Source organism: Leptonotus elevatus, chromosome 14 (genome assembly GCF_054856555.1).
Source record: "Leptonotus elevatus isolate MCC_2025b chromosome 14, RoL_Lele_1.0, whole genome shotgun sequence".
Classification (NCBI taxonomy): domain Eukaryota; kingdom Metazoa; phylum Chordata; class Actinopteri; order Syngnathiformes; family Syngnathidae; genus Leptonotus; species Leptonotus elevatus.
The window spans coordinates 10874606-10885647 of record NC_141252.1 but is presented as its reverse complement, the minus strand read 5'-3'; the positions used below and the strand labels follow the sequence as shown (position 1 = coordinate 10885647).

The 11042-nt window shown below is 39.9% G+C and overlaps 2 protein-coding genes across 3 annotated transcripts; one reads left to right on the top strand and one right to left on the bottom strand.

Annotated features, from left to right (window-relative positions):
* The first annotated feature begins 126 nt into the window (after window positions 1-126).
* gstz1 (glutathione S-transferase zeta 1) lies at window positions 127-2195 on the top strand. 2 transcript variants are annotated; one of them, XM_086094097.1, is made up of 9 exons: window positions 127-322; window positions 656-707; window positions 912-979; window positions 1051-1131; window positions 1211-1336; window positions 1411-1486; window positions 1561-1613; window positions 1686-1735; window positions 2009-2195. In XM_086094097.1, exons 1-9 carry the CDS (start codon window positions 293-295, stop codon window positions 2133-2135), a joined length of 663 nt encoding a protein of 220 aa, XP_085950223.1. In that variant the 5' UTR covers window positions 127-292; the 3' UTR covers window positions 2136-2195. The 2 variants fall into 2 exon arrangements, with proteins under 2 accessions (XP_085950223.1, XP_085950225.1); XM_086094099.1 differs by lacking the exon at window positions 127-322 and adding an exon at window positions 341-565.
* Window positions 1693-8638, bottom strand: LOC147162944 (uncharacterized). The gene is made up of 13 exons (XM_086094094.1): window positions 8472-8638; window positions 8215-8385; window positions 8009-8114; window positions 6507-6629; window positions 6380-6433; window positions 5922-6078; window positions 5730-5858; window positions 4310-4497; window positions 4030-4226; window positions 3838-3929; window positions 3686-3740; window positions 3092-3189; window positions 1693-2763 (listed from the first exon to the last, which is right to left on the bottom strand). The coding sequence occupies exons 1-13, from the start codon at window positions 8531-8533 to the stop codon at window positions 2537-2539; spliced, it is 1659 nt and encodes a 552-aa protein (XP_085950220.1). The 5' UTR covers window positions 8534-8638; the 3' UTR covers window positions 1693-2536.
* Window positions 8639-11042: the final 2404 nt, after the last annotated feature.

The window sequence follows — 11042 nt, the reverse complement described above, 5'->3', positions numbered from 1 at the left end:
AATGTCAAGCTCGCCATTGGTCAGCACAAAACTCGGCTATTAAAAGATTGGTTGACGTTGAGGGATTCAGTCCAATAATAGGTAGAGAATTTACGAAATCCCGCCTACAAAGCGTATTTTGACCAATCGACGAGCAAAACACTTCCTGACTCTGGTTTTAATTTATGATACCAAAACATCGTGTTTGTGGCTGAAATGGAAGTCATATAACACTTTTTTTGGGGGGCAGATAACAGGGGTGACACTAATGAGCAAGCTTTAAGGAAATTAAAAAGCTAAGCCGGCCCCCAGTATGCGGTTGTCCTGCGTTCTCCTGTCAAAGGTACTGTACTTCGGAATCGTCACTGTTTGCTAATTCCCCCTGTTTGCTCATGGTAACTAATGTAAAGCAGATGCAACCCTGATGTTGCTTAGTCATGGACCAAAGAGTAGGTAGGAGGGATGTGGGGAGCACATCCTATTGGCTGCGAGAGGACACGGCTGTGGCCAAATCGGTAGAACTTTTTTTCTTTTTTTTTTTGAGTGTGCAAAACTTGACTGAGAAACAATGTCTGAGCAAACCAAGGTGAATTAAAATAAATGAAAAGAATGATTTGGAGCACTCGAGGTCTTTCTGATTTGTAATAACGCGGTGTGTCCTGTTGTTCTCATCCAGCCTGTCCTCCATGGATACTTCAGAAGCTCTTGCTCATGGCGGGTGCGCATTGGTAAGTTAACCCTTTTCTACTTTACATCCACTTTCTATAGCACACATAATCATCAGGGTCAAAGGTAAACTGGAGTCCATTCAGTGGTCACCACTCACCTGCTATGCATTCACAGGGTACCAGACAACCATTCTCACTCAGTCATATCTATTTTATTTGCAGTCTTTAATATGCATGAGTGATATTTAACTCTTTGTGCAACAGCTTTCGCCCTGAAAGGTATGGAATATGACCAGGTGCCAGTCAATTTGATCAAAGATGGAGGTCAGCAGGTACAGCTTACACGAGCAATTAAAAATCGAAACCAAAATGGACATTTTAGTTACAAAAATGTGTGTTACAGCTCACAGAGGAGTACAAGACTTTAAACCCAATGCAGCAAGTACCTGCAGTTGAAATTGATGGCATCACCCTCTCTCAGTCGGTGAGTCTTCTTCATGACAAAAGTGTTGTTTTTTTCTCTTTCAAATGTGACATTTTATACTCTTTGCCCCACAACGTAGCTGGCAATAATCCAGTACATTGATGAGACAAGGCCCGAACCGCGCCTCCTTCCCTTGGACCCCAAAAAAAGGGCCCAGGTTAGGATGATAAGTGACCTCATTGCCTCTGGGATACAACCTCTGCAGGTGAGCATTTACTAGCACTTAATATGGTTGATGTCACAGCACTGATAAACTGAATCATCTGTCGGATGCTTCAGAATCTGCACGTGATCCAAAAGATTGGCGCAGAGAAGGTGCCGTGGGCGCAACATTTCATTAATCGAGGTTTTGAAGGTCAGTAGATGACATCAGACCCCTTGCAGCAAGACATTTGAATATTAATCACATTAATATTTGCACTCATCCAGCTCTTGAGCCTCTGCTGAAGCAAACAGCTGGGAAATATTGTGTCGGCGATCAGGTAAGAACTTTCAACTAAACAGAATGATAATGAAGAGCAGGCTTCTTTGACTAGAGTCCTCTTACCTTTTAGATTTCCATGGCTGATATCTGTCTGGTCCCTCAAGTCTACAATGCAGAGAGGTACATTTTGGGAGATTTTGTTTATTTTACTGAACTATGCTCAAGAAAAAAAAAAATCTTTCATAATGAAAACAGTTCCTAGGTGTAAGGCAAGGTGACTAACTCACCTGCATGAGACATGTCTACACACCAAAATTGTTACAAGATGGGATAGACAACTGGGAACTGGTTTACATTGTGGCGGGAAAAAAAAATGCATATTAGCCCTTGAACGTAACCTTTTCATTTTTGACTGTTAGCCCCCAGCTGGTTAATGTTTACTGTATCCTGCAGGTTTAAAGTGGACATGAGCTTGTATCCAACTATACAAAGGCTAAATCAAACCTTAGTGAAGATTGATGCTTTCCAAGCGAGCCATCCGTCATGCCAACCAGACACGCCTGTTGAGCTGCGAGCGTAGGAGAAACGCCGCGCTCCCATACTTTGTACACCTTTAATTAAAATGCTTTCAACATCGTCAGTTTCTATGGACATCGTTTGAAGCAAGTGAACAATGAGAAAACAAGCATTTATTAATATCATTATCGAACAAAACAAGATCAACATTTTAGTGCTAAATATACACGGTTCATTTGACCACACGGTCGCTGATTTGCAATGCAAAGTGGGACATCTCGCAGCTTGCAGCATATTAGCTGAAGTATGTCAGAGGCTAAAAGTGGACTCGGCTGCAAATTATTGCTAAAATTATGTAAGGTAGTCAACAGCCTTTTTTATTTTATTTTGCAAACCTTACATGAACATGTTTTGAAAATTTACTTTAGGGTATTTTCTAGATTAAAAAAAAAAATACAAAAATAATTATAAGGGAATCTCCACTGTACACTTAACTGTGTCATTGTAGAAAGTGCCAGAGCAGTCCGAGCCACCAAACACGAGCAGCGTGCAGTGGACTTTGGCGGATTCATCCTGCCGCTGCGTATGAGAGTCCGCCGAAGTTGTTGACGAGGTTAAATGTATCATGCTGTGTCCAGCGCGAGGCTTGAAATTCAACTCGGGCGGTGCCACTGAACTCCACAGGTTGGTGTCTGATGGGGAAGTGAAGCAATGGATTTGCAATGTTTGAACAGAGGAATATCTGAAATTGAATGACACTAAAAGTTGTACAATTTTGACATCTCAAATGCATACTACACAAGTCTTTACTTTTGTTTTTGGGACCAAAAAAATGTTAAAATGTTAATACATTGAAAGTTTTATGCTCATGACGATCAAACCCTGAACCGATTATTTTCCTGTGAGAAATACTGTGTCCAAATCTGACAAATAACTGGTGGACCAGCAGCCTGGAATTGATGTCCTCAATTTAAGGTTCCACTGTGTTTCGATGAATATAATTAGTCGAAGAGTATTTACCAGTATTGAAGACGTGCACATCTCGCAAGGCTCCAATTGCGCTGCAGCCTCCACTCACTAAAATCCTGTTGTCTGAAACTGGGAGGGCAGCATGAAACCTGTTCATGTATACACAGAAATATATATATATATATATATATATATATATATAGCATGCACTTTTGTTGGAAATGCACAAGAATGACCAAACTTTTCTAGTCAAAAACTCTGGCCTCTTTTTTTCCCCATACGGTACCGTTATTGGTAACAGGAGTCATAAAAAAATTGCCTGATGCTCACAACCAGCAATTCTCCACCATTGTTGTCGAATACTGTGAGAGATGCAGCATATTCTCGACACTGTCTGGTTGTCAGTTAAGTGGGAGGGTACTTGAATAATGATTAGCATAACTACATCGCCATGACGGCAAATTGAGATCTGCTTGTTTTGCTTGCATGCAAAAGACAAAACCGCATAGATCTTAAAACACAGACTCATTCTGACCTTTAAAATACAAGTATCCCAAAATGTGAAATCATTACAGTACTGTATATAGACTATATTCAGTATCCACGTGAATAACACTTCTCAAGGTCATTCAGTGCTGAACTCACCCTCGAGGCAGTGGTGGCATGTTCTCGCACTTCACAGCTGTGTACTCCATAAAACCTTCACCCAGGGAAAAAAAAAAGGGGGGGGGGGCACATCTGTGCAAATTTCAACACACAATATGGTCCAAACACAATCAATGAATTTGTAATCTTACCCAGGTCGAGGATGTGGAGGTCATTTAGATATGTGGCAGTTTTACGACCACCAAATATGATCAACCTTTGCGACAGAAGTGTGATGGAGTGGCTTTTTTTGCACAAAAAAATAAGACAAGAAAAAGTTGACGTTAGAAAAATAATAATAAACGCTTCTTTTTTTGGGGTCGTAAATGGCAGTGCACACTGACCCAAAGCGAGGCAGAGGTTTGACTCCATCCACTATGGGCTTATACCACAGTTGAAACTCTGGGTTGAAGATGTACAGAGCATTACTGCATGACTTTTCTACGGAAGCCTGGCTCGCATTAATCCCACCAAAGACAAAAAGCTCCTTCTTATAAAAAACAGCAGAGTGATACGCCAAGGTGGGAACATTCCCTTTAGCCTAAATAGAATAAAACCACAAGATTTCATCCTTTTTTTTTTTTATGACTACATCCGGCATGTTTAAACGTGAGAAAAACCCACTTTGACAAGGGTCCACTTCCATTTCAGGGTATTAAGGATGTACAGCTCGCTGTAGCGCTGGCCCTCCCTCAGGCCACCATAAACAAAGATGGAGTTCGATTCTGGGTCATAAGTCGCAGTGTGTCCCCTGGTGCAAGGAGGCGCAGGTCCGGATGTGGAGGAGCTCACTGGGTACCAAAAATCATTGTCTGCATAAAGAGGGAGGGGGGGAATAATGGGAAGACTGGATTTTCACCGACATCCAGCAAAGCACATGTGATGTCACAACATTATGATTCTAGTGGCATCCGAACCAGATGCCACCTCATCTGGCTCCTCTCGATGCTCTGAGCCTCTCACAGATGATCGAGCTTCTCTAAGCGAGAGCGAGATGATGGCCACAGGACTAGAAATGGAACTATGTAATGTAGGAAAGCGCTAGGGATAATCGGTGGCGATATTTAACATTTTGACAAATATCGGCATTGGCCTTTTTTTGCAAGTCTCTGGCCCATAGTTTTCAAACAGGATTCAGGTTCGAATTTCCCGCCCTCTCTCTGTGGATGTGACGTCATGTGCACATTGTGTTTGTGAAGAAGGAAAAAAAATGCAGCTTCATTTTTCAGCCGCAGTCGGCAGTAGCAATTCGAAATTCACAGAGCCGTATATAGAGAAGTGTGGCTAAGATGGTGTCCATATGTCATGTGACCAATCACAGAGTTGGCCAAACTCTCTCTATATACGGCTCTAGAAATTCTATTTTCGGCGTTCAGTAGCTTTAACTTAAGGGAACTTTACTTCTACAATTAATTTTCTAAGACATTCTGCTGACCTTGGAAATTCAGCTTTTGTTTGAAATTAAAACTAAAATAAGTGAAAAATTTAACATTTGAGCTATTTAGGGTGCCGTTTACTTGTTTACGTTTTTCATTTAACTTTGTAAAACATGCTGATGACCCTGGTTTTGTTTTGATTTTAGAATTTTAAAATAAAGATGTGTATTGTCTAAGATTAAAAAAAAAAAAACTCAACATCTTGCAAGTATGAAAAGTTATTCAACAAACATATGCTTACAGACATTTCAACAAAGAATTGAAGTTTGTATTTTGATGTCAATATTTTCCCTTGAGAGTGAAAGTGAATATCGGTTTCAAATATCGGTTATCGGCCTCACCGATTACTAATAATCATAATGATAAGTCCTGAAAAGTCCATAAGTCCTGAAAGCAGTACATATGTCGTAACTGTCTGTCGTCATTATTGCGTTCATCCGTAGAGTCTATTGACTGTATAACGTGTCTTCAAGGCCCGCGAATATACTAACAAGATCTTGACAGCGACAAAGACTTATGACTCAATAACAACTGGTACCGAAAGAACAGAAGCAAATTACACCGTGCATTTGCGCCTTCACTAAAGTACCACAGAAGGTTGTACTGACCTAACTCCAGCTTCCACAGGGAGTCCTTGCACAAGTTTTGTTCTGAAGTTTCTCCACCAATAAGAATGGCAGTGTCAGGGTCGCTGAGGCACATCGAGTGGCTCCATCGCTTTGACGGATACGCTGAAACTAAAGAAAATCAATGACATATATATATTTTTTGAAATATACATTTTCTTTTTTGTTTCTAACCTTCTCTATCCTCCGTCTTTATCTGCAAAGTCATTTCTTCCTGGCTGTTCATCCTGGACAGCCTCATTTTCTTGGGAGTCAAAGCTCGGTCTACATCCTCGGAGTTCCATATTAAAGAGCCTTTCCTACTGATGACACTCCGTCTGGGGGTCTCATTCTTCCAAAGGAAGGCACAAAATAAACGTATAATTTCATATTTTTATGCCTTTAGTCCTAAAAGACAAGGGTACACTTGACTATGTACAGTATACATTACTCAGAAATGTCCGACTTTTTGAACAACTGGAGCCGAATGGCAAAATTGATAACGGGTGTTAGCACAACTCAAAAATGTAGATTGTACCTTAAAAACGGATGCAACTCGCAAGCACATATTTACTGAAAGCCTGTCTCTTACAGTCGGCCAAAGTGAAGGTTTACTTCCCTTTTGCTGAAGTGCCGGTATCAATTTTATTAACCTGGATAGCGCCATAGCAAACACTGTCAGCCAACTGTGAAGAGCTGAGGGTCACCTGCCAAGAAACATGCGTGTGAATTACGCTGAAGCGGCACACGTGAACGGTCTTTCAAGCCCAATCGTCTCACCGTGTCATCTGCGACACTTTGGTGTGAAGTGCGTGAGAGATCTGGGTTGTTGAGCTGGTCTGGGAATAGACGTTTTTGCGCTCGTGGAGTACTGCTGTTTATGATGCTGCCTTGGTCCTGGAACTGTTTCATGGAAACATACCGCCCCTTATTAACAATGGGAGAAAATGAGACTACTTTCTTTAAAAAGAGGAGTGACAAGATACATCCAGTAGTATCTGAGAAACAACATTACTAGTGAAATCAAGTCATTCTAATTATAAAGTCCTTGTTACCATAGCAATGATGCTGATATTTTCAAATTTTCTATATTTTTCAATTTACATTATGGGTTCATATTATGCTAAAAATTTGAATTTCTTAGCCTCATTATTTCCCTTTGGAGAAAAAATTCCATCCCCTTTCAATTTTTTAAATTTAATTTATGTTAATTAGAGCCTTTTAAAGTGATAGTGTGCAGATTCCCCCCCCCCCCCCGATTTTTCAATGTTCATTCATTTGAAAAACTATTAATTTCAATAATTTGAAAAAATAATTGCTAGCACATCAACATATATTTTTTAATATAATCATAGCTCTAGTAATCGCTAATTATATTACATAGGCCGCGCCGCACCTTACAGAAGGTTGACATGTTTTACACCCATCTTTCTGCTACGGATACTCGAAGGAGAAGAACTTAACAAACGTAGTAACTGGTGTTAGGCTTGTTCAGTGGGGTCTCTCTGAGACACCGGAGTGCGCGTGGTTAAAAACGCATGTGCAGGGTGACACAAATAAACGGAAACTTTTTAACAACACAATAAATCCAAGAGTGATGGAAGAAAAATATTTCATTTATAGTAATTGAAACCTTTAAAACATGCCATTTAAGAAACAATGTTGGAATTTTCTTTTTTTAATTATTATGTCCTGTAGATGACATCATCCTGTACGAATCCATTGAAATCTGCTCTTGAGATTCTTCATTGACCCCTGCAACATCTCAGCTGAGATTCCATCATTGTTTGATTGTAACTGGCATATTTTAAGGTTTCAATTACTATGCACAAAATATTTTTCCTCCATCACTGTTGGTTTTTATTGGATTGTTAAAAAGTTCCAGTTTTTTTTTATGTCACCCTATATTTCAAACTTAGGTTGTTGCATTCTATTAGTTCACCACTAGATGGCAAAATAAAATACAAATAATAATCTACACACTGCCACTTTAAATTAACATTTTCATAAAAGGACCAAAATCTAACTCAGCAGGTCAATTATATTAATGTGTGAATTTTTGTAAAGTAAATAATGAAGTTATACTGTTTTACTCCAATTAGAACTTAGGTGATTTTTGGGGGGCTCAATTTTCAATAGGCAAAAAGAACAAAAGCATTACCTTCACCGCCCCAAGTAAAACTTTCTAGTTCCTGTAGGCCAATAATACTGATTGTAACTTGGCCTTAAATAGTGGCCCTGACTCCCCACAATGTAATTAAATATACACAGGAATCAAGCACCTGTCCACACACTGTGAGCACTATCTTCCCATAAACTCCTCTCCTGCCTATTTGTGCTGCCTCCGCCACGATATCAGAGCTCCAGTCGCCCTCAAACGTCAAACACCTGCAAAGAGGCGAGAGGAGAGAGGAGAGCACCAACCGCGTCATCCTCCACACAGTGAGTGAGACAAAAACAACAAGTTTCTTCCAGTTCCCACACGCACCTGACTTGAGAAGTGAGCGTGCCAATGTTCTGAGGCCGCAAGTCGGCGCCGACCACGACCTCCGCGGAGATGGTGGTCTCGTCGCAACCCCAGTTGCCAAGACCGAAGATAACCAGCTGCTTGGGCAGAGGTAGCGGGACGTGGACGTGGAAGCATCTTCGGTTTGATTTGCTGCACGACAACCAAAGAGGTCAACATGTTTCCACGAAACAAACACGATAAAATAAAATAAAATCACTGTTAAAACGTTTACATACCTGATAAACTGTCGCGGCGCATCACGCAGGGACCAAAGGACATAAAAGTTGAGCATTCCCATGATTTTTTTTCTTTTAAACTCACAATCCCACAGAGAACGTATTGTTTGTTAGCTTAATTTGTTCGTGGCTCATTAAAAGGGCAGGCCACTGTCGTGTAACCTCGGATTGGTTGATAACACGGAAGTAACGAAAGGTTTGCACCTGACCCGTTACCTTCTAATGACAGCCTACATCTGATCCCTCGTATGACTAAATAAATATACATTTGTTTGGACACATCATAAGAGTTTTAAAAGCTGATATGTAACCTTTTTTTCGGGGTAATTTCACCAATAGCTGTATTAGACATTTCGTGTTTAGTTGTCCGTTACTCACATGATACACCAATAAAGTTAAGGAAAACAAATTGGTCTTAACAGTTTACCGTGACCGTTTGTACAGAAGACTAAATAAGCCAGTGCGGTGGTAGTTTTTGTACTTCTAGCTCTTAATAATATCCTTCATAAAACAAGTCTGGCTTTTCAATTTCCTGGCTTTTATTTAACAAGTGTCATCAAGACAAGAAAACGTAGACTTAAAAGACAACTGGAATCTTTATACTTAACATTGAATCAAAAAGAACATGTTCAAAATATTCAACATTTAATAGAAAAATATCAGTATTAAACAATAACATTTATCTGGGAGAAAAGAAATGGAACTCAAAACCACAGTTGGTGGTCACAGAAAAAAAGAGCATCTTTTACAAATTTGTGATGATGTCATTGTCCTTGGATTTTTTGTACCAGATGATGCAGTTCACAACAACGAGAGATAAGAAGATGCCGGTTGTGGCGGCTGCAATGATTGCAATGTATTTCGGCGAATTCAGGTCGGGCAGAATGGACACGTCTATGACCGTCAGTTTCACCTTCTTCTGGTCCAGTTCTGGTAGATTCTTCACCATGCACCGATATATCTTGGAATCGGACTCACGGACATTCCTGATGATGATAGAGGCGTCTCCATTTTGGTAATCAGTTGATGCAAAACTGACCCTCCCCTCCAATGGTTTGTACTGAGCAGGATACAATCTGCCATTCGTAAACCAAAGGATGTTCTCGTCCTCAGGCACAACAGTCCACTCGATCTCCATGCGCTGTACGGTGTTCATGGTGTGGTTGTACTTGCAGGCCAGCTTGACATCTGATCCACTGGTGGCATTGTACTGGGTCGTGTCCATGTTGATTTCCAGAGCGTGACTGCTGGAAAGCACTCCCAGGAGGATACAAGTCCAAAGGAGGCACCACATGATCACCATCTACACACAGGTAAACATACAAAACACATACTGACATTAATAACTTGTCTTTTGCATTATTACAAGTCTAAAAATGATCAATCAGCAATGTTTATGCTGTCAAATAAAAACATATGATCGACATCAACAACTTTGCATTGCAAGTGTACAAATAATAAAAAATAACTTTCATTTGACTAAGTAAGCATTCCTTACCTGCTCTCTGTTGCAGTTGCAGTCACAGTCCAACAACAGCGCACACTCGAGTGTAGTTTTTCTGCTGAATGTCGGTTTGCCACAAGTCACAGTGAACCCCATGCATTACTTTTATAGGTGGGAGGAGATAAAGGCATGAAAGAGATAAAAGGAGATGATGATGCGTACGACGTATGAAGAAGGCATCAAAGAGATTAAAGAGTATGTCTTTGATCTTGTTGTCATTCATTTACATTGACAGCAGAAAAAACAAAAACAGCATCAAATTTCCAAACAAAACTTTTCAGAGTAAATATATGTTTCGATGTATCTTGACAGCATTCAAGATGAAATGTCACTTTTGCTCTTTCATCTTTGCTGATGTCACAAGTCAAGTCATCGGGCCAGCCCCTATCAGCCAACACTCAGATATTACAGATACTGTATTACAATATTGTTACAAATGCCGATAATACTTCTACAACTCTAACAGATATTTGTACTCTTGCTGCTTCTTGTACTTTTAGTACTACTTTTACTGATTGTACAGCTATACAACAGCTGCTGTTAAGTGTGTGGTATTTGTCAAGCTGCTAGCTTGCGTTGCCTTTTTGCTAGTAGCCGAGTACTTACCGAAGCTCTTAGGCTGGAAGCTGTTAATACGATTTAATAATGAAAAAAAGAGGCAAAAACGATTCTTATTCTTCTACGGCTTGGACCCACACCAGGCTCTCTATCAGGTTTGTTTAATAATGGCTGCTAGATTTGGACCACGGGCGGCGGTGGCCGAGGAGTTAGAACATTTCCCTCAAGGGTTTTGAGGTTTGGAGTTAGCATTTGGTCATTCCTGGCTATTGGTTAATTTTTTTCAGTCCCCACAATATAAACGTTAATATCTAATTTCATTACAGACTGAGGTATTCTTTATAGAGTTAACACAATATAATGCTATTAATTTTAAATAATTTTTTTGAAAATCATAGACTTGTTTTTGCAATGTCCCCAAAGTATTTTTTTTAGTTTCAATGAGTTATTTGTGATACAATTATAAAAAAAGAAGCTAAATTTACTTTATTCTTGTATAAATCACATTA

What these genes read in the sequence shown, in the direction of transcription:
- gstz1 (XM_086094097.1), top strand. Translation starts at nt 293, where the DNA reads ATGCGGTTGTCCTGCGTTCTCCTGTCAAAG. An exon ending in CCTGCGTTCTCCTGTCAAAG is followed by an intron (nt 323 to 655) that starts GTACTGTACTTC and finishes GTTCTCATCCAG; the next exon opens with CCTGTCCTCCATGGATACTT. An exon ending in AATATTGTGTCGGCGATCAG is followed by an intron (nt 1,614 to 1,685) that starts GTAAGAACTTTC and finishes CTTACCTTTTAG; the next exon opens with ATTTCCATGGCTGATATCTG.
- LOC147162944 (XM_086094094.1), bottom strand. Translation starts at nt 8,533, where the DNA reads ATGGGAATGCTCAACTTTTATGTCCTTTGGTCCCTGCGTGATGCGCCG. An exon ending in TTTGCTATGGCGCTATCCAG is followed by an intron (nt 6,079 to 6,379) that starts GTTAATAAAATT and finishes TTCCTTTGGAAG; the next exon opens with AATGAGACCCCCAGACGGAG. An exon ending in CCTGTGGAAGCTGGAGTTAG is followed by an intron (nt 4,498 to 5,729) that starts GTCAGTACAACC and finishes CTCTTTATGCAG; the next exon opens with ACAATGATTTTTGGTACCCA.